The sequence below is a fragment of the Mus caroli genome, unplaced genomic scaffold (assembly GCF_978045245.1).
Source record: "Mus caroli unplaced genomic scaffold, Mus_caroli_1 scaffold_7, whole genome shotgun sequence".
Taxonomy (NCBI): Eukaryota; Metazoa; Chordata; class Mammalia; order Rodentia; family Muridae; genus Mus; species Mus caroli.
Window position 1 is genome coordinate 25536169 of NW_028227262.1, and position 26030 is coordinate 25562198.

The window sequence follows — 26030 nt, forward strand, 5'->3', positions numbered from 1 at the left end:
TCATTTAAAAAACTTCTTTCTGGAATGGCCACCTGACCTCAGTAGGATCACATAGCATTTGGGAAGGAATATACAGAGTAGTAAGATAGAACTAGAGGCCAGAATTGAAAGAATTACCACTGCCACCATGGTTTTACCTTTGGAGCTCAGGTAAGTGGGTACAAAAGCAATCCACACAGTGCAGAAAACCAACATGCTGAATGTGATTGTTTTTGCCTCATTGAAGCTGTCAGGTAGCCTTCTTGGCCAGAAAAGCAATAAGCGAGCTGAGACTAGACAGAAAGCCCAAGTACCCCAGAACACAATAGAAAGCAAGGGTGGACCCCTCATTACACCAGAGTATGATTTGGCCAAACTCTGACTGCATGTCAACATCAGGGAAAGGGGGGTATATTCCCAGCCAGACTGCACAGATGCTGACTTGAATGATGGAACCACAGCAGACTATAGCATTTGAGAGTTGGGTTACCATCCACATTTGTAATCTGCTTCCTGGTTTGATGGCTTTGAAGGCCACAACCACAATGAAGGTTTTTGCCAAGACTGCAGAAAGGGCAATGGAAAATACAACCCCAAAAATATTTGTCTCAAGACACAAGTGACTGTTCTAGATTGGCCAATGAATATTAATGAGCAAAAGAAACAGAGCATTAGAGAAACTAAGAGGAGATAGCTGAGATTTCTATTATTTGCTCTAACAATGGGTGTATCTTGATAGTGGATAAATAATCCTAAAATCATAGCTGAAAATACAGATAAACCAATGGCCACAGACACCAAAACAACTCCTAGAGTATCTTCATGGGACAAAAATGGCATTATTTTAGGGAGACAGTAAGTCCTCTGCTTATTTGGATACTGATCTTCAGGACACTTGATGCATTGATCCATATCTGAAAGGGAGGCAGATTGGTTCATTACATTCCTCTGGCGAGACCAAGGATGGATATTTGGGATGTATATCTTACATGGAACCGTTGTTGAATTTTGAAAGAAATGTCCCTGGTTATATGCACTGAATCATAATATTTAAAAAAAAACCAATAGTTGAAAAAGTTACGTTTTCTTTTGTGAGTGAAAAATACATATACACTTGAATCCATGGAGAATTCAGAAAGTGTATATACTTGAACAATATGAAAGACTCAGAAATATTGAAATGAAATTAAGGGAAATCAGACAGTATGAAAATTACATTTGATTACATATGAAAAGAAGAGAAAATACACTTTGAAACATTTTGGTTTTTGTTCCACTTTGTATGTTTTCTTCTTTAAAAAATATTTTTATTGCTTGAGAATTTCATGAATGCCTATAATACATTTTGATCAAATGCAACACAAATTTCTTTGCCCTTTACTTTTTCTCTCCCTCTCCAATAATTTTCTTCCCAACTTTATGTTCTCTTGGGGTTTTTACCCCACTATGTTCACATAATGCTGTGTGTATCCATAAGCATATAGGATCTTCTGCCATAACATTAGCAGCCAATCAGGGCCAAATATCTGAAGAATACTGACTCTTTCACTCCATCAGGCATCAACTGCCAATAGCTCATTGCTAGAGCTGGGTCAATATGAGCTTGTCCTCCGTTGATGCTGGGATATTGCCTGGCTTGCTCTGTTGTGAGTATGGTGCATGCTTCTGTGAGTTTCAGTGCTCAAGTACTCTGTCATTACTGATAAATACTGCTTCACTAGAGATATCCCCACTTGGCTCTTTTAACCTTTCTACCTTGTATTTCACAATGATCCCTGGAGCTTTTATTTCTGGGTTCTCTTAGTTATTATTGTGGAAGGCCTATAAAGTAAAACTTGCTATCATTTACTGATACCTATGTTTAGGAACAGTGGTATTTTCTATTATTTATTTGATTTTGATATTACCAAATGATGTATCATTGTTTTAGAAATAATGATTTAGGCAATGCATTTTAGAGGTGAATATTTTCTTCTTATGATAAAAAGTGCATGATTGGGTTAATTCCATAAAACTCTTCATTGAATTCTGAATTTTATTGATGGAAAAATGATTTTGCACTTAATTTTCAACATACATTTCTTACATACATTTATGGTTTTGTGTTATCTGTACTTTCACAGAAAAATTTAGTAAATTTCTTCACATAGTGTCCCTTTTTAAAAAGATACAAGTAGAAGTAATTCTTTGAATATTTAAGACAATTGCAGTGGAATAGAAAGCCTTATTCACTAATCTTAGACTTCATTTACTCTGAAGAACACTTTCATGGGACCAGTCTTTAATAGGGAATATAATTACATCAAGTCACTGTAATACATATCTGTAACTTTCATAATCAGGAGACTGACACATGAGGATTACCAGCCAGTCTGATCTACATAACACATTCCCAGGAAGCCAGAATTTCATATTGAGGCCTTGTCTCAAAAGAAAAAAAAAAAAAAAAAAAAGAAGAAGAGAAAGAGGAAAGGGAACGGAACGGAACAGAATGGAACGGAAATAGGAAAGGAAAGAAAAAGAAAAGAAACTGATAAAAGAAAAAAGGAAAGCAGAAAAATTTTCATATTTGACTATGAGTTTTTGTGTCAAAAATTTTTCTAAAAATACCAGTACATTATTGTTCAATCTATACATTAATTTCGCTTTCAATGAGTAGTTTAAACCACTTCTTTCCAGTGGCATAGACAATGTATTTTGAGGGATAGAGGTGTCTTCATGCTCATAAACCAAAATCAGTGTGCTTGACTGTCAGTTCTCCTCACTCTCCCATTTGATTTTGAAAAATCTATCCTTTTATATAAGCAGCTAGACACTGATGGTTAGAAGGAAAATGGTTGAAATAAGGATCCATGATTTGTGAATAATGATACCCAACACTCAAATAGTATGTAAGAACAAAGAGCATTTCTTTTGCAGAGAACCCACATGTAGGGGTCTATCATACTTGAGGGTGGAAGATAGAAGTGTAGACTCTGCAGGATCCATTTAAAGCCCCTTAGTGTAGAAGTGCCTGACATTTACCTTTCTTTCCCTTTATTGGTTGGCTCTACCTCCAGAGCTATGGATGACTTCATGATTGGTTAAGTAACCGAGGGATTCTGGAGACTTTTGCTAATATGGCTCAAGCTAGGTGGTGGGGCAGCTTCTACAGCTCCTGATTGGCTGCTTGAGGGATGTGCTCTGGCCAGGTGGTGGGGCAGCTTCTTCATGGCTGCCCATAAAGGTTGATTTTTTTTTTTTATCATGGAATTGACTTGTTTTGGATGATTGCAGTTTTGTGAAACAGAAACTTGGTCGTAGTCTCCAAAACTGCCATCCTGTTAGGGAGCCCATGATAGATATATATATGCCCATCCATTTGAGCATGTTTCTGCTGAACAACGAAGATGAACTGTCTTGTACTCATGCTATATAGTCAAATAGATGATTTTTTAATACTTAATGATGATCCTATAAAAATTCCTAAAATTATATTAGTAATTATTAATATCACTTATTATAAGACTGTTATTTTCTTGCTGATGTCAAAATTTCAATAAGAAAAATTCCATTCTTCAAGTATCCCAAGTTAGTTGCTTCTGAGCCAGGCATTCATCTAGACCTTAGAGGACATTCCAATAGACTGTAAAAAAAAATTAACCAAAGGGCATAAAAAGGGAACTAATGATTTGCTATAGGTACAATAACAGAAGACAAAATATTGACTGGGTTTATCTATATGAAACTTCAGTAATACCTTAGTCAGAAAAGTTAGGGTTTTTAACATTCTGTGAATATGTAGAGGTAGTGAAAGATGATGAATGTTTAGCTAGGTAAATACTTGTAAGAGATTTCCGTGTCAACTTTCTCTGCTGTAAACTTTGTATTCAATTTTTAATTTGAACATGTGCGTAATCTTGTGGTAAACTTTTTATCATGTTATCATGTATTCTGAAAGATGTAGATGTGCTGAGGACAAAAAGAGAAGAAATCCCCGTTTTCTTAGAGAATTGAAGAACTTTTTAAAGAGCAGAACCTTTTAGAAAAACTTTCATAGAAAACTTTTTAGAGAGAACGTTTTAAAGAGAACTTAGAAATAAAGATTAAAATCAAGTTTTAAAAGTTCTTTCTCAGACCATCCTTCCTTAAAAGTGGGCCATTTATTTCTGTAAATGGTGGGTAGTTTGCCATGCTGAACAACCAGACCTGACTCTCCCACAACTCTACAAAATGGTCTAGGATAAAGTTCTCTGGGGTGCTTCGCATCTGTCTCATCTTAGGCATGAAAGAAAATCTTGTACAAAAAGACAAAAAGGACTATAGCTGCTCATTAGATGTCTGTGAAGTGGACTCAGGAGAGGTGGTGGGAAAGCTTACTGATTGCCTCTCAGGTTTTTGTTTCCCTGAAATTGATTTGTTTTGCACTTTCCTGGTCTGATAAACAGAAAATTGGGCCTAGTCTCCCAAATTACCAGTTTGAAACAGGTTATGGAGTCACCCTGGTTCTGGCAACTCGGGTCTTTCACTATAAGAGAATAGCTTGAATGTTCTAAAAAGTATATAATGATGTTTTAGTAACCACTGAAAACCCAGTGTTCCATAGAACCTTGCCTGAATATATATTCAAGTGGTGAGCTCTGATTAAATTTAGTACAAGTAATGAAACATTTCTATGGTGATAATTGCATAGTCTGTGAATTACAGTTGTATCTAGAACACATGCCTAGCATATTTCAAGGATTTAGGTTCAATTCCCAGCACAAACATGTTCTAAATGCATGATGATGATAGAAATATTTTTCTCAGAATTATTTAGTTCAGTGGGGTTCTATAATCCAATTAATCTCTGGATTTTCAGTAAATATAAACTTGAAAATTTACAAACTCATTTTGTAAGTATCAATATGTTTAGAAATAACATAAAAATTATTGCTTCCAATTATGAAATGTGTAAGTATCGAAGTACAAAGTTAATGTTATAATCAGGAGCTATTAGAATTGAAGAAAAGGAAATTCAGTGTAAACATTAAGCCTTTTGTGCATGGATTAGACATCACTGCTTTCTGGAGAAGAGGGAAAGGGTGCCACAAGCGTATTAGATAAAACTAAAGGTACTTAAAAGATATGGTATCCCTAAAGAATATTAGTGTGGATATAGTTTTTTCAATTTTTATCTATTTAAGTCTATGTATTACTTTCCTAAAAATAAAAAAAAAGGTATATTTGAATTTGATAAGAATACAGAGCAATGACTACTCTTAGAAGGGGTGCAGGTGTGGCTCTTCTATCACATATACACCAGCAGCTGGCAGAGAAGAGAGAGCTTATGTCTACCCACAGTGTTCTGACCTAGGAACATCTGAATGATTAGTAGCTTAACACTCCCTAGAAAAAGAATGCCTGAGATAACTAGTATTCCACTGCTGCATAAACCCCAATAACTCCCAGTATGAGGAATGAGCCAGAGACTAGAAGCCTTTCTAGGCCTGAAGGCCAGAGGTGGGAGTGTAATCAACAAAGACAATCCTCAGAAGGGGCCATTCAGGACAAAAGAGGAATGATCCTAATGTAATTCCTTTACCAGCTGCAGCACACAGGAGAATGAACCCTGCACCTCCCCTGGTCAGCACAATTGAGCTGACTCTGGTGGTTGGGGATACAAATAGACCAGCCCCAATGTCATGAACATGGCAAAGCTGTTGAATCACTTGACTGCCATGCAGTGACATGGGTAAGGGAGAGATGATCTCTTCATTGCCTCTTGTAACCTATAACTGGTAGGAGTGGTAGCCCCAAGGTCATCAGAGTAGGAAAGCACACCTCTTCCCTTCTTCAGCTCTCAGGAGACCAGGTCCCGAACCTTCCCTGCTCAGCACAGTAGAACTAACCCTGGATATGGGAGTTGCATGTCAGCCAGCCCAAAGGACATGAGTATGGGAGACACAGTGTGGCCTTTTATCTTCTGGCTGTTGGTGCTAACCAAGGAGAGATTATCTCCTACCCTCCCTTGTCCTTTTCCATCTATGTCAGGCAGAAGAGCTGACCCTGAGAAATGTGAGAATGGGAACAGTGGCCATGTCCCTCACCAGTTGCAGCACTTGGGAGAACAGTCCCCGAACTGCACCTGAGTAGCTAGGTATAGCTGGCCCTGTATGAGGGGTTGTTCGTGAACTGAACCAGAAAGCATAAAGGAAGGAAGGTCTTTATGATCTAGGCCTTTGAATTGGTCCACTCCAACATCTACAGCACTATGAACTTCTGGGGTGAAAGAAGGGGCCACTCCAAAATATCTAAAACTTCAGGATCTCCATGACACAGGATAATAAAAACTGGATATCCAAGACAAGTCCCAGTAACTATAGAGTAGCAGAATCCAGAGAAGTCACAGCAGACCAATAAGTCATTCCAAACATTTGCAAACAAACAACATTAGCAAGGAAAGAAGTGTAGACATATGGATATAAAAAAAGAACACACTGTGACATGTTACATCTCCCATAATGAGACATTTTTCTCTTAGTACACTGGAAGTTTGCAAGGGGAGGGTAGATATAAGAGGAAGAGAACATAAGATGGATTGGGATGTATTATGTGAAAATTGTAAAGTACCAATACAAAGTTATTTTTTAAAAAAGAAGGACTTGGTAGAGCTCATCTGCAAGCCCAGCACTGAAGAAGCAGTGGGCTTGCAAACTACCACTACTTTGCCAACAAAACAAAGCAAAAAAAAAAAAAAAAACCCACACATTATTTTAAACAGTCACTGATAAGTAAAGATTTCATCTAGGAGAATAAAATTGGCATGATAAAATAGCTGCTTTGACATTGATTTTAGATGTGAAGTAAGGACACAAAAGCTGGTAGGAAGCATTGCTTTTATGTTCTGGGGAAGTTTCCAATTAGAATAACTTTAAGGAAGCTGTGACATCTAGACAGTCAGAGTGCAGTGGAAGGAGTGTTTCTGCACATCACTCAGAGCCCTGCACATCACTCATCCTCTGGGATCTCTCGGTGCTTAGTTGTACAGTGACCTCATGCTAGTTTACCATCTCAGGGAATGCATAATGAGAACTCCCACAAGATTCAAAGTAATGCCACAGGAACAATATTAACTTTACCTATTGTTCAGGGTTTGCAGGGACTGCTAACTGTTTGGGGTATACAGGAACTCTACCTTTGACAATTGTTCATATATTAGGGTATGCAGGGAGCAATAACTTTTACCATGTCTATTGCTACAGCGGTAACATAACCATTGGTGAAAAGCAGGGGTACAAAGAAAATAAATTGAACTCAATGCAGATGTGCAGAAGGCAAAACAGGGCCAAATGCAGAAGCACACTCTGGTGGTCTTAGTTACCCAGGAAGCTAACCCTGAAGGGTTGCTGGAGACCAGATGTTTGAGACCAATCTGGACAAGATAACCCACCAATCAATAAAAAAAAAAAAAAAAAAGTAACAAAAATGAGTGGATCTTTGTTTCCTTGATTTTGAAGATAGGGTATCTCTATCTTCAGACTTGGCTGAAGAGCAGACTTGGCTGTCCTGGAACTCACTCTGCAGAATAGGCTAGCCTTGAAATTAGAGATCCAACTACTGAGTGCTGAAACTTAATACCTATGCAACCTCTATCCAGCAAGAACTTGTTTTAAAGTATTAGTAGTTAACTGTTTTCAGGATTTGTGTTACAAGCCCCTGTCCCATTGTGAATCATTCCAATATTCAGAATCATTTCTATAAATTTCCACATTCAGAATCATTTTATTTTTTAATTTTTATTAGATATTTCCTTCCTTTACATTTCAAATCCTACCTCCAAAGCCCCCTATATCCACCCCCCGATCTGCACCCCAACCTACCCATGCCTGGTTCCTGTCCCTGGCATTTCCCTGTACTGGGGCATATCATCTTCTCAAGACCAAGGGCCTCTCCTCCCATTGATGGCCAACTAGGTCATCCTATGCCATATATGCAACTGGAGGCACAGCTTTGGAAAGTACTGGTTAGTTCATATTGTTGCTCCTCCTATAGGCTTGCAGACCCCTTTAGCTCCTTGGGTACTTTCTCTATTTGCAAAACACATGAAAATCAAGAAGAAGGAAGACCAAAGTGTGGATACTACACTTCTTCTTAGAATGGAGGACAAAACACCCATGGAAGGAGTTACAGAGACTAAGTTCAGAGCTGAGACAGAAAGAAAGGACCATCCAGAGACTGTTCCACCTGGGGATCCATCCCATATGCAACCACCAAATCCAGAAACATTTTATAAATACCTGTTTCATTTGTAATTTCATCTGCACATGGTAAACAATCTAAACAACAGAATGGTTTCCCTTCAACAGGTGTTTTCCTAAATCCAAATGGATAACTTTGACTGCAAACAGACAAAAGAATCTGTGGAGGAGACATGGGAGGAGGGAAGGCAGTCAATAAATGACATCCAATATTGTCATCCAGAGAGTAGATTTCATCAGGACTTATATTAATTGTAACAAGAAAAAACTTCCATGTTTTTAGAGAGTGTGAACATAATGTGTTTCTTTCTTTCTATCTTTCTTTCTTCCTTTCTTTCTTTCCTTCTTTCTTCTTTTTCTCTTTTGAACAATTGATTTTTATTTCATTCAGCTGTCATTTTTATTGATATTATATTTTATATACTATGTATTATTATATTTAAAACAACTTTGAATCTTTGAATATACCTTGGTCATATTCTTTCCCTTCTCTAAGTCTGTCCAGATCCTCTCCTTCGTCCTACCCACCCAAATCTATGTTTTTTCTCAAAGAACAAACCAAAATCCTAATAAAGCAACAATCCCTCAAACCTAGTAAAATAAAATACAACATCACAAAAAGTAAAACAAAGCAGAACAAAACCCATCAAACTGTACCCAGATAAAAGTATTTGTATTAATATTGTTGATTCCCTTATTGTGTTACCAAACTCACCCTGAACATGAGACCTGCCTTGAAGTGGTTAATGGACCCAGAGTTTTCCAATAGAGAATATTTATTTGGTTTCTTGAGGACCATAATATTCCACATTACTATGTAAGACCTCTTTTTATCATATCACTGAGATATTCAGGGTGAACATTTCCGAAAATAAGAGGATGAATGTGTGTAAAGAATTCAAATTCAAATTCAGAAATATCTGTCCAGGATATTTAATTATACTGTGCATCCAGAAACTGTGTTACTTATTGAAAATAGCTTTTCTAGTTGTGGTACTGCTCAGCTCTTAGCACATCTTTAATACCAAATAAAGAAGGTAAAACTAGCTGGTAGAAGGAAACAGTCAGAAAATTGTACATAGTATTACCTGAGCACCCAGCTATACTCTTGGGCATATACCCAAAAGATTCTCCAACAGATAACAAGAACAAATTCTCTACTAGGTTCATAGTAGCCTTATTTATGATAGCCAGAAACTCAAAAGAACCCAGATGTCCTTCAACACTAAAATGGATAAACAAAATGTGGTACATTTACACAATGGAGTACTACTCAGCTATTAAAAATGTTGATTTCATGAAATTCTTAGGCAATTATATGGAACTAGAAAATATTATCCTGAGTGAGGTTACCAAATCACAAAATAACACATGTAGTATGTGCTCACTGATAAGTGGATATTAGACAAAAGCCTCAAATACACAAGATACAACTCACAGACCACATGAAACACAAGAAGAATGAAGACAAACGTATGTTGCTTTGGTCCTTCTTAGAAAGGGTAACAAAGTACTCACAGGAGCAAATATGGAGACAAAGTGCAGAGCAGAAACTAAAGAAAAGTCCATCCAGAGACTGTCACACTTTGGAATTCATTCCATTGACAGTCATCAATCTCTGACACTATTGTGAATGCTAAGAAATGCTTGCTGAAAGGAGCCTGATTGCTGAAAGGCCTCCTGAGAGGCTCTGCCAGAACCTTACAAATACAAAGGCAGATGCAAGCAGCCAACCTTTGGACTGAACTTGGGGTCCCCAAAGATGGAGTTAGAGAAACAACTGAAGTAGCCAAAGGGGTTTGCAACCCCATAGGAAGAACTATAATATCAACCAACCAGATCCCCCAGAGCTTCAAGGGACTAAGACACCATCCAAGGAGTACACATGGCTCTAGCTGCATATAGATAGATAGATAGATAGATAGATAGATAGATAGATAGAGATAGATAGATAGATAAATAGATGTGTGTGTATATGTGTGTATATGTATACACACAGACACATATATATATATACATATATATGCATATATATGCACACATATATATGCAGATATATATGTATATATATGTGTGTGTGTGTGTGTATATATATATATATAAAACACAGGATGGCCTTGTCCGGCATCAATGGCAGGAGAGTTTCTTGGTCCTATGAAGGCTTGATAGATGCCCCAAGTAGGGGAATAGAGGGCAGGGAGGTCGGAGTGGGTAGGTGGGTATAGTAACACCATCATAGAAGAATGGGGAGGGGGAGGGAATAGGGGTTTACAGGGAGTGGGGGAAACCTGGAATGAGGATAACACTTGAAATGTAAATAGAGAAAAGAAATATATATATATATATATATATATATATATATGAAGGAAGCACCCATAGTTGAAAGTAAACTCTAATTGATGGTGCAGACAAAGTGATGAATCAGAGAAAGATTTGACAGAGTAAGTCAAAGAAGGATATACCCAACACTCATAAGAATAGATAGGAAAGGCATAACTTGCTGGGGTCCCACACCAGGAGTCTGGTATTGAGGTAGGACCCAGTGATGGATGAAAGACAAAGGCTAATGACCCATTAAGTGTCTCTTACTTTTCTGGGACACAGAAGCTGTTGGATTCCTGAGTTTAACTCTCTCTTGCTATTCTGCAATCAGAAGCTTTTGGTTTTTAACAATTAAAACTATTTGCTATTCCTAGGCCAAAACCTGATTGCTCTGACAACTCTGTTATCTGAGGAATTCCAGTCTGAGAAGAGCACATGGTACTGAACTCAAAGATACTCACATCCTTGTGGTATTTGATCCAAGTTATGAGTTTGTCATTGAGGGAAAAATGCTGAACATTGTGAGATTCAAAGACAAACTTGCCAACTTTCACTTGAGCTTTGGTACCACTATGCAGAGACTGGTAATTAAAGATGTCAAGCTTTGTTGCTGAAAATTCCTTGTTCACAATGTTCTTCTTATTGGTGCTTTTTCCAAGTTGGCCCTTTTGTAAGAATGGATGGAGTTAAAATTAAAAAAAATAAATAATGTTCAGAACTTGCACTAAAGTCACTGAGATATAAATAAACATGGTTACATTAACTTCCCTTTCTTTCTATAACTGTATGTTCCTGTGGCTTTAATTATTGTTCTGTATATCAAACGTTTGTCATAGGACAATCCATGCCAGCACTAGGCCTATATCACACAAAAACACACATAGACACAAGCACACATAAACTCACACACATTCAGACAAAAACAAGGCAAATACTTGAGGTAACAGATGTTTTTAACCAAATGAGCAACACAGCAGTAAGATAGCTGAAGGAGATCAAGGAATACCAACTAGCAAATAAACATTCAAGATATTATTATTTGCAGATTCCATGACAGTATATATAAGCAACCCCTACCTGGGAATTCCTATGACTGATGAACACTTTCATAGATGTGGCTGTACACAAGATTAAAAAAAAAAGTAGCCTTCCTGTATAATAATGACAAACAGAAAAAAATCAGGAAAACAAATCTCTTCACAGTAGCCACAAAACAATATCAAATATTTAGGGGTAGCCAAATGAATCAAGCAAAAGTCTCATATTATAAAACTTTAAGTCATGGAATATAGAAACAGAAGAAGGTATCTGAAGACAGAAAGATCTCTCATACTGTGCAGAGTACCAAGTGTGGCTAACACAAGTGTGTATTAGTTACTGAACAGTTGCTATGATAAAGCACTGTGATCCAAGCAACTCACAGAAGGAAGAGTTTATTTGGGCCTATGGTTCCAGGGGTACCAGAGTCTATCTTGGTGAGGACATGACAGAATACACATGAGATGAAATAAGAACAAGATTTTCCCATCCTTGCCTGCAAGAAAAGAGAGTGGCCCTGAATTAAGATGAAGATAAATGAAAGCCAAAACACTTCTGCAATGATGTATTTATGGCGGGAACTCTCCGTCATCCAAATTTCCCTACTCAGATGCCTCAAGAACCTATTGTTCAAATACTGAGCATTGGGGTACATTTCTGGTTCAAACCACCACACCTCTGCAGGGAGTAGAAAGTGGAGTGAGGGAATTGAGGGGAATCATAGTCAAATGAGTATTTATACACTTTTATGTAATTATCCTCATGAAACCCAACACCATGTAAATAAATATATGCCAATAGAAACAATAAAACAATATTTCCAATTATTTTTCTAATTAGGAAAATATTTAACCAAGTAGGTAAAATATACCTATGATAAAACCTGTAAGACAATGATAAGAAAGCTTGAAAAGACATAGAAATGAAATAGTATCAAGGATTAGAAGAGTTAATGTTGTTTTAAATAGTTCATTACACAAAAAGTTTCACAGATTAGGGCAGTCTCTATGAAAATCTGAATGTTTTCCTCAAGGCTTAAATTCTTCACAGGACATGCCTTTTGCAAACTAGATCAAGAAGAAAAAAATTAAAGCATTGCATTTCCAATTCTAAATGGTTTTATAAAATTACAACAGTACAAGCATGGCATATAATGTACACACATCTCAGAGGAGCTGAACAGAAATCCAGAAACCAACTGAACACACACAACACCAAGAACATGCAAAGGGTGAAATGAGGTCTCTTCTACAAAGGCTGGTGTGAAAACAGGGTGAGAAACTGCAGTTGGATTTTTGTCTGTTTCATACAGCAAATAATATAAAAACACAGCAAAACCTCAGAACAAAAAACTCCTAGAGTAAATCAGAGAGGGAAGTCCTATGATGCATTGGACTTGATGAAAATTTGTTTCAAACAGGATATACAAACAGTCAATGAAAGCTAAGATAAAATTTCCTATCAAGAAAGCACCTGCACAACAAAGAAAACAACCAACAGTGTAAAAACACAATTCATGGAATGGAAGAAGATATTTGAAAGCAAGACACCCAATGAAAAGTTAATATCCCAATTTATAGGTAATAAATGAAATGATTTAGTCAAAAAGTTAAAATGAGAAAAAAAATCTCAGTTAGATTATTTTATCAAGAAAGAGAAACATGTGGCCATAAAGTATATGGAAAGACGTTTACCATCACTGATCCAAGAAGGGGAATGCAGCTCACCATGAGCTATACCAGTTTCTATGTGTTAGCATACCCGATGTCAAAATTCAAAACACACAGAAGATTTATGTGATCTAAAGGGATAACTATCCCTTGGTCAAGAAATAACCCCCCCCTTCCTGTGTTAAAAACTCTAATTAAATTCAGTGGATCCTACCTACAAAAAGAAGTCATGAGAATGAGAGAGTGCTGCTTGTGAAAAGGCTCCGACAGGGGATGTAAGAGTTGGGAATGCAATGGGGTAGAGGTAGAAATATCCACCATTCATTACTTAAGTATTTAAAAGTAGAAAATAAAGAGCAAATTTAAACAATCTCAAAAAATAAAGTGTTGACAAGGATGTAGATGAAGGAACTCTGGTAGGTTGTTAGAAACTCAGTAGGTTTGAAAAGATAAACAGCTGCACAGGAGGGAAACATTTGGAAAGTTGATATGTTATGATTAGTGCCCCTCCATTCAATCCATACTCATTTTAGAGAAACTTTTTTGTTACAGATGGAATTGGAATCTGATTTTAAAGATGAGTTCTGTCTATACAGTAAAGGCTGGCTTCAAACTCATGAAGCTACACACACTGGAGAATAGTCATGGATGACAATGTGTGCCCTTATAGAGCAATGTGTTCTTTCTAGGATTTGTTTATTAAAATGAAACAAATCGTTGGCATCAAATGTGCCTAAAATACCTTAAAATAAATATAACAGTTTTATACTTGTCCAAAGCAATTGAGTTGTATTCTATAGTTTCTTCACAAAACAATAAAAGCAATAATAAAAAGATGTGACAATGTAAGGGCCTGAAAATTATAGTTTGAATGTGCTTAATTTAGGAAGACAATTGTTTTTCAGCATCATGGTTATATTGTTTTCTGACAGAAATGTTAGTACAACTTTAAACACCATAATGTGTTTTTCCTGAATTATATCTCTAATTAGAGAGAAACTATGAAAGTTCCTGAAATAAAATGCAGAACTTACAAGTCAAGTTGCAAAACCTAAAAAAAACACAAGACCAGCTATTGCTACCTTCCATGGGAGAGGATTCGGAGTACACTTTTATCCAGTGAGCATCTTTCCACTCTGGGTGACAGCTCCTCGTGGAGTACCTGGGCAATAGCATACACAGCAGCATGGACTTTGGAGCTATAGGGTGAGGTACTCATATCCCAAACATGCAGAGGTCGTGTGCTCAGGCTGCCATTTGGCTCACATTGACTTAGTTCCCTGGCTTCATACTGATTGAAATGTGGACATTCAAATAAGATTGCCCATATATTCTGAATAAAGATATCATGAGGGTATTTTCTAGGTTGAACATTTCTGAGAAAATCTTTAAATCCCAGAATTTGATCCATGCGATCAGAAAATGATAATGCTCCACCAAAGAATAAATAACTCATAAGTTGCTTAAAAAGAAATGTGGTGATATCCCAATCAGAAGTTGTGATCCAGACATTATGAAAAGTAGTATAGAAAATGATGTGAACAGCAAGTGTCAGAAGAGAATATGTGTCACCAAATGCAATGATAACACGTGTCAATGTGAATCCTTCCCTAAAAAGCTTCTTGCTTACTGTATCCTCAGTATGAATTTCTTGAGCCTTTTCTGCAAATGCAACACAAAGTCCACGGTTCGTCATCTCCTCTGTGATGTCCCTAAGGAAGAGTTCTCCCCGCATATCATCTGGGACCACCAGGCCAACCCAGACCCAAGTGAAGTATAATAGCAGTTGAATAATTCCATGATACAGAGCTGCAGTGTGCACAGGAAACTGGTAAGGAGACTGGAGCTGGACTCTGGCCCCAAGACTCTGATCAAAAGAAGCATAGCTGATCTAAACAGAAAGAAAGTTACTACATAATACATGACTATTAAGTTTATTCTCAAATGAATTGGTTTACCTCTTCTCTTAATGCACTCTAGGAGAGATTAAAGAGTTAAATCACTTTGCTAAGAAATAACTCATGATACCTATAATTCATCATTTATTTTTTAGTCCTTTCACGAATTGTATCTTTTTTCTTTTCGTGTTTATTAAATGTATCAAACACTGTCACACAGTGTCTATCTCCTTCTCTCATTTCAAACACTACCAGCCAAATTAAAGCATTTGCAAATCTTTCACTTTCCATACCAAAACTTTCTTCCTCTTGATATGGAAGTGAAGAAACATTAACACTAAATGCTTTTTATTTGAAGTCACAATTCTATAACTAATTACGAGGTAAAGAAGAATCTAAGAAGCATTTTTAAATCCACTAGTGAAGTCTGTATTTCCCTACACCTTCCTTTGTTTTTGGCTTTCTGTCATGCTTAATACAAGTTTGTTTAGGATAGAAGACTATCTAACTTAATGAATTTTGTAAAGTTACTATGTAACAATAGCCTCTGGTCAATCCCATCACATTGCTGTCCTTCTTACCAGAAAACTTTAATTGAGATGATTACACTGTCATACATATGCACTTTAGGGTATCTCCTCTGGGGTGGGAGTGAACTAGATCATTAATTTGCCAATCAAGTGAACAACTATTAAAATTCACTTCACTTATTGGCAAGAGACAATCCATTTCTTTTTTTTTTTGATTTTTAATATTTTTATTACATATTTTCCTCAATTACATTTCCAATACTATCCCAAAAGTCCCCCATAGCGCCCCCCACTTCCCTACCCACCCATTCCCATTCTTTTGGCCCTAGCATTCCCCTATATTGGGGCATATAAAGTTTGCAAGTCCAATGGGCCTCTCTTTCCATTGATGGCCGACTAGGCCATCTTTCGATACATATGCAGCTAGAGACAAGAGCTCCGGGATTCTGGTTAGTACATCATGTTGTTCCAACAATAGGGTTGCAGATCCCTTTAGCTCCTTGGGTACTTTCTCTAGCTTCTCCATTGGGAGCCCTGTGATACATCCAATAGCTGACTGTGAACATCCACTCCTGTGTTTGCTAGGCCCCGGCATCGTCTCACAAGAGACAGCTATATTTGGGTCCTTTCAGCAAAATCTTGCTAGTGTATGCAATGGTGTCAGCGTTTAGAAGCTGATTATGGGACGGATCCCTGGATACAGCAGTCTCTAAATGGTCCATCCTTTCATCACAGCTACGAACTTTGTCTCTGTAACTCCTTCCCTGGGTGTTTTGTTCCCAATTCTAAGAAGGTGCACAGTGTCCACACTTTGGTCTTCATTCTTGAGTTTCATGCGTTTAGGAAATTGTATCTTATATCTTGGGTATCCTAAGTTTTGGGCTAATATCCACTTATCAATGAATACATATTGTGTGAGTTCTTTTGTGATTGTGTTACTTCACTCAAGATGATGCCCTCCAGGTCCATCCATTTGGCTAGGAATTTCATAAATTCATTCTTTTTAATAGCTGAGTAGTACTCCATTGTGTAAATGTACCATAATTTCTGTATCCATTCCTCTGTTGAGGGACATCTGGGTTCTTTCCAGCTTCTGGCTATTATAAATAGGGCTGCTATGAACATAGTGGAGCATGTGTCCTTTTTACCGGTTGGGACACCTTCTGGATATATGCCCAGGAGAGGTATTGCTGGATCCTCCGGTAGTACTATGTCCAATTTTCTGAGGAACCGCCAGACTGATTTCCAGAGTGGTTGTACAAGCTTGCAATCCCACCAACAATGGAGGAGTGTTCCTCTTTCTCCACATCCTCGCCAGCATCTGCTGTCACCTGAATTTTTGATCTTAGCCATTCTGACTGGTGTGAGGTGGAATCTCAGGGTTGTTTTGATTTGCATTTCCCTGATGATTAAGGATGTTGAACATTTTTCAGGTGTTTCTCTGCCATTCGGTATTCCTCAGGTGAGAATTCTTTGTTCAGTTCTGAGCCCCATTTTTTAATGGGGTTATTTGACTTTCTGGAGTCCATCTTCTTGAGTTCTTTATATATATTGGATATTAGTCCCTTATCTGATTTAGGATAGGTGAAGATCCTTTCCCAATCTGTTGGTGGTTTTTTGGTCTTATTGATGGTGTCTTTAGCCTTGCAGAAGCTTTGTAGTTTCATGAGGTCCCACTTGTCAATTCTCGATCTTACAGCACAAGCCATTACTGTTCTATTCAGGAATTTTTCCCCTATGCCCATATCTTCAAGGCTTTTCCCCACTTTCTCCTCTATAAGTTTCAGTGTCTCTGGTTTTATGTGAAGTTCCTTGATCCACTTAGACTTGATCTTAGTACAAGGAGATAGGAATGGATCGATTTGAATTCTTCTACATGTTAACAACCAGTTGTGCCAGCACCATTTGTTGAAAATGCTGTCTTTCTTCCACTGGATGTTTTTAGCTCCCTTGTCGAAGATCAAGTGACCATAGGTTTGTGGGTTCATTTCTGGGTCTTCAATTCTATTCCATTGGTCTATTTGTCTGTCACTATACCAGTACCATGCAGTTTTTAGAACAATTGCTCTGTAGTAGAGCTTTAGGTACGGCATGGTGATTCCACCAGAGGTTCTTTTATCCTTGAGAAGAGTTTTTGCTATCCTAGGTTTTTTGTTATTCCAGATGAATTTGCAGATTGCACTTTCTAATTCGTTGAAGAATTGATTTGGAATTTTGATGGGGATTGCATTGAATCTGTAGATTGCTTTTGGCAAGATAGCCATTTTTACAATGTTGATCCTGCCAATCCATGAGCATGGGAGATCTTTCCATCTTCTGAGATCTTCTATAATTTCTTTCTTCAGAGACTTGAAGTTTTTATTATACAGATCTTTCACTTCCTTAGTTAGAGTCACGCCAAGATATTTTATATTATTTGTGACTATTGAGAAGGGTGTTGTTTCCCTAATTTCTTTCTCAGCCTGTTTATTCTTTGTGTAGAGAAAGGCCATTGATTTGTTTGAGTTAATTTTCTATCCAGCTACTTCACCGAAGCTGTTTATCAGGCTTAGGAGTTCTCTGGTGGAATTTTTAGGGTCATTTATATATACTATCATATCATCTGCAAAAAGTGATATTTTGACTTCATCTTTTCCAATTTGTATCCCTTTGATCTCCTTTTGTTGTCGAATTGCTCTGGCTAGGACTTCAAGTACAATGTTGAATAGGTATGGAGAAAGTGGACAGCCTTGTCTAGTCCCTGATTTTAGAGGGATTGCTTCAAGCTTCTCACCATTTACTTTGATGTTGGCTACTGGTTTGCTGTAGATTGCTTTTATCATGTTTAGGTATGGGCCTTGAATTCCTGATCTTTCGAAGACTTTTATCATGAATGGGTGTTGGATCTTGTCAAATGCTTTTTCCGCATCTAACGAGATGACCATGTGGTTTTTGTCTTTGAGTTTGTTTATATACTGGATTACGTTGATGGATTTCCGTATATTGAACCATCCCTGCATCCCTGGGATGAAACCTACTTGGTCAGGATGGATGATTGTTTTGATGTGTTCTTGGATTCGGTTAGCAAGAACTTTATTGAGGATTTTTGCATCAATATTCATAAGGGATATTGGTCTGAAGTTTTCTATCTTTGTTGGGTCTTTTTGTGGTTTAGGTATCAGAGTAATTATGGCTTCATAGAATGAGTTGGGTAGAGTACCTTCTGTTTCTATTTTGTGGAATAGTTTGTGAAGAACTGGGATTAGATCTTCTTTGAAGGTCTGATAGAACTCTGCACTAAACCCATCTGGTCCTGGGCTTTTTTTAGTTGGGAGACTATTAATGACTCCTTCTATTTCTTTGGGGGATATAGGGCTGTTTAGATCATTAACCTGATCTTGATTCAACTTTGGTACCTGGTATCTGTCTAGGAACTTCTCCATTTCATCCAGGTTCTCCAGTTTTGTTGAGTATAGCCTTTGGTAGAAGGATCTGATGGTGTTTTGGATGTCTTCAGGATCTGTTGTTATGTCTCCTTTTTCATTTCTGATTTTGTTAATTAGGATGCTTTCCCTGTGCCCTCTAGTGAGTCTGGCTAAGGGTTTATCTATCTTGTTGATTTTCTCAAAGAACCAGCTCCTTGATTGGTTGATTCTTTGAATAGTTCTTCTTGTTTCCACTTGATTGATTTCGCCCCTGAGTTTGATTATTTCCTGCCGTCTACTCCTCTTGGGTGAATTTGCTTCCTTTTGTTCTAGTGCTTTTAGGTGTGTTGTCAAGCTGCTAATGTGTGCTCTTTCTAGTTTCTTTTTGGAGGCACTCAGAGCTATGAGTTTTCCTCTTAGAAATGCTTTCATTGCGTCCCATAAGTTTGGGTATGTTGTGGCTTCATTTTCATTGAACTCTAAAAAGTCCTTGATTTCTTTCTTTATTCCTTCCTTGACCAAGGTATCATTGAGAAGAGTGTTGTTCAGTTTCCACGTGAAGGTTGGCTTTCTATTATTTATTTTGTTATTGAAGATCAGGCTTAGTCCATTGTGATCTGATAGGATGCATGGGACAATTTCAATATTTTTGTATCTGTTGAGGCCTGTTTTGTGACCAATTATGTGGTCAATTTTGGAGAAGGTACCATGAGGTGCTGAGAAGAAGGTATATCCTTTTGTTTTAGGATAGAATGTTCTGTAGATATCTGCCAGATCCATTTGATTTATAATTTCTCTTAGTTTCTCTGTGTCCCTGTTTAGTTTCTGTTTCCATGATCTGTCCATTGGTGAAAGTGGTGTGTTGAAGTCTCCCACTATTATTGTATGAGGTGCAATGTGTGCTTTGAGATTTACTAAAGTTTCTTTAATGAATGTGGCTGCCTTTGTATTTGGAGCATAGATATTCAGGATTGATAGTTCCTCTTGGAGGATTTTACCTTGATGAGTATGAAGTGTCCCTCCCTGTCTTTTTTAATGACTTTGGGTTGGAAGTCAATCTTATCAGATATTAGAATGGCTACTCCAGCTTGTTTCTTCATGCCATTTGCTTGGAAAATTGTTTTCCAGCCTTTCATTCTGAGGTAGTGTCTATCCTTTTCTCTGAGATGAGTTTCCTGTAAGCAGCAAAATGTTGGGTCTTGTTTGTGTAGCCAGTTTGTTAGTCTATGTCTTTTTATCGGGGAGTTGAGTCCATTGATATTAAGAGATATTAAGGAAAAGTAATTGTTGTTTCCTGTTATTTTTGTTGTTAAAGTTGGCATTTTGTTCTTGTGGCTGTCTTCTTTTAGGTTTGTTCAGGGATTACCTTCTTGTTGTTTCTAGGGCGTGGTTCCTGTCCTTGTATTGTTTTTATCTGTTATTATCCTTTCAAGGGCTGGATTCGTGGAGAGATAATGTGTGAATTTGGTTTTGTCGTGGAATACTTTGGTTTCTCCATCTATGTTAATTGAGAGTTTGGCTGGGTATAGTAGCCTGGGCTGTAATTTGTGTTCTTTTAGTGTCTGTATAACATCCGTCCTGGATCTTCTGGCTTTCATAGTCTCTGGTGAAAAATCTGGTGTAATTCTGATAGGCTTGCCTTTATATGTTACTTGGCCTTTTTCTCTTACTGCTTTTAGTATTCTATCTTTATTTAGAGCATTTGTTGTTCTGATTATTATATGTCGGGAGGTATTTCTTTTCTGGTCCAGTCTATTTGGAGTTCTGTAGGCTTCTTGTATGTTCATGGGCATCTCTTTCTTTAGATTTGGGAAGTTTTCTTCTATAATTTTGTTGAAGATGTTTGCTGGTCCTTTGAGTTGAAAATCTTCATTCTCATCTACTCCTATTATCCGTAGGTTTGGTCTTCTCATTGTGTCCTGTATTTCTTGGATGTTTTGAGTTAGGATCTTTTTGCATTTTACATTTTCCTTGATTGTTGTGCCGATTTTCTCTATGGAATCTTCTGCACCTGAGATTCTCTCTTCCATCTCTTGTATTCTGTTGCTGATGCTCGTATCTATGGTTCCAGATTTCTTTCCTAGGGTTTCTATCTCCAGTGTTGCCTCATTTTGGGTTTTCTTTATTTTGTCTACTTCCCTTTTTAGGTCTAGTATGGTTTTGTTCATTTCCATCATCTGTTTGGATGTGTTTTCCTGTTTTTCTGTAAGGACTTCTACCTGTTTGATTATGTTATCCTGTTTTTCTTTAAGGATTTGTAACTCTTTAGCAGTGTTCTCCTGCAATTCTTTAAGGGATTTTTGTGCTTCCTCTTTAGTGTCCTCTGCCTGTTTAGCATTGTTCTCCTGTATTTCTTTAAGTGTGTTATTAAAGTCCTTCTTGAAGTCCTCTACCATCATCAGGAGATATGCTTTTAGATTCGTGTCTAGCTTTTCCAGTGTGTTGGGTTGCCCTGGACTGGGCGCAGTGGTGGTGCTGGGTTCTGATGATGGTGAGTGGTCTTGGTTTCTGTTAGTAAGATTATTACGTTTACCTTTCACCATCTGGTAATCTCTGGGGTTAGTTGTTATCGTTGTCACTGTTTAAAGATTGGGGCAGAAGCTGTGTTCCACTCACCAGCAGTCCCAAAATCCTGCGGCGGGGGTCGTGGGTAGCTGGCGGGTGTCAGGCAACCCTGCGCTCCAGCTACCCCGGCGCTGATCCGGCCGGATGAGGCCTGTGGCCCTACTCAGGCCGGTTTCTGCTTCCCTAACTAATGCAGTCTCAGGTCCCGCGCGCAATTGGATTGGAGCAGAAGCTGTGTTCCTCTCACCAGAAGTCTTAAGATCCTGTGGCGGGTGTTGTGGGTAGCTGACGAGTGTCAGCTGACCCTGCGCCCCAGCTGCCCCGGTGCTTTTCACTCCATTTCTTTAAAATGTGCTCCTAAACGAGTTCCAGGATTTTTTTCTTTGTTTGACCAACACTACTAGTCTGCCTTACAAAAACTTCTATGTATTTCTACACTAGTGATATTAGAATATCCCAGTGTCCCATGGCTCCGATTGAGACTTGAAACACCTTTCCACACAAATTCCCTCAGTAATCTCCTAAAACCAAATGGCCACTAAAACATGGCATAACCCACAACTCACAGCCTGGCTCCATTCACTGACTTCTCACCAGGTATCTGAATTGGAATGTTTAGTGAACATTTCACTTATTGAATCCATTATCATGGTAATTGGATACAGACACTCAATACATGTTAATTGACTGGGAGAGAGGGGTAGATAGGGAGAACAAGGAGGAATAGGAAGGAAGAAATCAGAAAATGAAGCAAACATGAGTACACTGAGGAAGGAAACAGTAGCATAAAGAAATACTCAGTTCTTAGTAAATGCACAAACTAAGCAATGTAAATTGATGATGCAACTTGACGCAGCTTTGATATTATTAAACCTTATCAATGCCTCGTGAGGACCAGGAAACTCGTTTACAATTATGTTTACTTCAAATAGTCCAAAATCTGAGTGAACTACTCTTAAACCATAAATTTTTATTAGATATTTTCTTCATTTACATTTCAACTGCCATCCTGAAAGTCCCCTATACCCTCCCCCTGCCCTGCTCCCTAATCCACCCACTCTCACTTCCTGGCCCTGGCATTCCCCTGTACTGGGGCATAGAATCTTGTCTCTAGTTGCATATGTAGCAGGGGATGGCAACAAACTGAAAAGTTAGGTAGGAAGAGGCTTGGCTCAAGCAGTTTATGGAGGGAGGATTTAATTCACTGTCTTGCTGACTAGGGGCTGACCTCTGAATCAGTCTATAAATGCGGTGTCTGATAGGCCAAAGCCTGAGGGGACTGAAGAGTAACTATAATGCTATACATGCATGAAAATGCCATGATAAATCCACTTTTTATACTAACTTGAAATCATATGTAACTTAAAATCATATAAATAATCATATATATATATATATATATATATATATATATATATATATATATAAAATGAGGATGGGGAGGAGGCACTACTACCATAGAAACATAGCAGACTATTGTTGGGATAGGACAAACCTTTTTACAAACTAAAAAGAAGACCAATAAATAAACTCACAGAGCTAAAGTCAAAAGCATATTTTGGAGAAAAGACAATTGCTTCCACAAATTGCAAGGGAATTTGAATATCTAAACGCATGTCAAATAATTAAGGTGGAGTGTTTATCTATCTCTCTGCCCTGTGCAAAAATCAATTCAAAGCAGCTCATGGAAGGAAAACTGAATGGAGAGCTGTTAGGTGAGAGTCTGGAAACCAGTGAGAGGCAGGTAGGATGCTCTGTGACAAAAATGAACCAAGTTCAATTATATACACATTTCTTATAAATAAGTGAAATCATTATAAATGCTGTAACGAGCATATGTCCAAAGCCAAATATTTAAAAGAAGAAATAAAATTCATAAAGACACATAAAAATAAGCATCTGGTCAGGCATGGCGGCACATGCCTTTAATCCCAAGGCCTGGACAAGCAAAGGTAGAATGACTTCTCTAAGGCTATCTTGGGCCACATAGGAAATTCAAAACAATCAAGACTGCATGGTGAGAACCAGTCTTAAAAGTAAACAAATAAGAAAAAATTAAAATTGCAGCTTAATGCACTTGACAAAGATTTTTAATTACTTCATGAATATAGCAAAAAATGAAAAGTACCAGAAAACAGTTATTGGCAAACCAATATTTCTAAAGAGTCCTTTTCAAGATTTTTACTAAATAAGATGCATTTGAATAAAAAGTGCTACTACTCTAGCATTGTTTATAAAAAGTCATTACTGATCAACAGAAAGGATTTTTATAGACAAAAATTGAAACATTCATATCAAAAGAGAAAATTTACAAACACTGACAACAACTAGCCAAAGTAAGTCTGACTCGTGGTTATTTGGAAAGGGAAATGTTATGTGGCAATATGAGCTGATACCACAGTGAAAGAATCAGGAATATGCCCATGGTTGTTACACTGAAGATACATTAGTAGAATTATTATAGTCCTCATGCTTGGTGATGCTCTAAAACTGGTTTCAAAAGAAAGTCAGTATTAACAATGGTACAAGGCAAAGGACATTTTCTTGAAGTAGTTAGAATACAGGTTGTCATTACTTTATCTATAGTTTTTTTAAATCAAAGGTTTTTAAATTAAATTTGTTATACAAGCATGATTTCATCTTATGAATGAATTATTCACTAGAGTTAAAATGATAACTAAATAGTAAATTTTAATTAATTCCAATCATCAATAAACAATAGCTGAAATAATTAGCATTTTTTACTATGTTACTATGTTTAACCTAAGGAATGATTATTATATGTGTACCTGTGGGACATTGTAGAGACTTAGAACTCGGGAGATCTGAGTGGATATTGATGTTGAAATGCCTCCTATCACTGCAACCAGCTTATCAGTCTTCTCAGGCCTACAGCTGTTGTTAGGAATTGGTGGGCTCTCTCCTGAGAGCAAAGCCATAGAACCTTCCACAGCCTTCATCTCAAGAAAGTCAACATTGAAGAGAGAGAATCCCAGTGACATATTGAATAGAATATGTAGGTCCTTGTTGATTTTTTCTATAGCAAAAACTATTGCCAACATGTGCTGATAATGTTTGGTGAAATCACTAGGAGGAAACAATTGGAAAGATGATTTTTGTGTTTTTTAATATTAGTTTTTAATAAAACATAATTACATCAGTTACTTCCCTCTACTTTCTCCCTTGAGTCCCTCTCATGCTCAATCTCAATTCAGGATTTTTATTTTTAACAACCTAATAGACAATAATCCAAGAAATAAACAGGGTATTCTATATTAAAAATGTAGAAGAATTCATCTTAGAAATGAAGATTCATAGTACAGTTTATTATCAAATCCACAATTTTAGTTCTAAATTTTGTTAGACAGAGTCTCACTATTCAGCCCAGGCTGGACTGAAACTCACTACGTAGACTAGGTTAACCACAGACTCATAGAGATCTACCTGCCTCTGCTTCTCAAGTTCTGGGATTAAAGTTTTGCTCCATCGCATGTTTTGAAATGTACAAACCTAACTTTTTACTGTGCAATTTATGTTTGAGAAATAAAAATGAAAGAAATAAATGGAAGAAATAAACTAAGAAATTAAAATGTTAAAATAGCCAACACTGAAGCAGTTTTTCATGTGGTCTTCGAAAATCTGATAAACCTCGAGAAAATACACAGTGCTTAATCAACCATAGCAATTTTAAAAATAGTATCAAGTAAATTTAAACAGTACATTAAAGTGTTCTTGCTACAATGTACTAAATAACTACAAAGAAAAATTGTTTCCAACTGCAAAGTGCTTTCAACATCTTCTCACATATTTAAGAGCATTCAGAGTTAGTAGGGGAAAGACACACAGAGGGCCAGGCATAGCTGAGTAGCTATTGGCATTTGCTGAGTACTTGGGAACAAAGAGTAAGTTTCCTTCTAGGAGCTTTAGCTTGCATAGACTCTAAATGATTCCCTATAAGCCAGCAGTACTGGCATGCCTAAATAAACTGTGAAGAGTAAAAAGTGAGAGTGAGACAGAATCCATGAAGTTGAGAAAAAGAGACAGAGACAGAGAGACAGACAGCCAACAAATTAGACAGAATGAATGGACAATGGAAGGGAAGCAGTAGAAGAGTGTTTGATCAACACTTATTGTATATATGTATGAAATACTGAAGCAATATTTCTTTAATGAGAGAAGCCAAAACTTACAAGTAAACAGAATCCGGTATATAGGATGCATTTTTAAAGCTAAATTTACTCATTAAGTGTCTAGCTGTCACTCTAAGGGAGAAGAGTCCTCCAATCACAAAATCCCCATCGTGATAGCAGCCAGGAGAAGCAGGTGTACTTAAAAAGTAACAAGAAATTTGTTCCTGGAGTACAATGAGCACAATCCAGAGAGAGAAAGCAATGAGTAATTTCAT

At 37.3% G+C, this 26030-nt stretch overlaps 1 protein-coding gene and 1 non-coding gene across 2 annotated transcripts; one reads left to right on the forward strand and one right to left on the reverse strand.

The window, feature by feature from the left end:
* LOC110287775 (vomeronasal type-2 receptor 26-like) lies at positions 1 to 26030 on the reverse strand. The gene is given in 9 exon segments (XM_085839594.1): positions 1 to 243; positions 245 to 582; positions 585 to 893; positions 8238 to 8358; positions 10982 to 11208; positions 14313 to 14325; positions 14328 to 15119; positions 24415 to 24712; positions 25816 to 26030. Coding segments are annotated over 9 exon segments (2556 nt in total).
* LOC147003824 (small nucleolar RNA SNORA17) lies at positions 5213 to 5344 on the forward strand. The gene has a single exon (XR_015047712.1). It is a non-coding gene; the product is annotated as a small nucleolar RNA SNORA17 (small nucleolar RNA).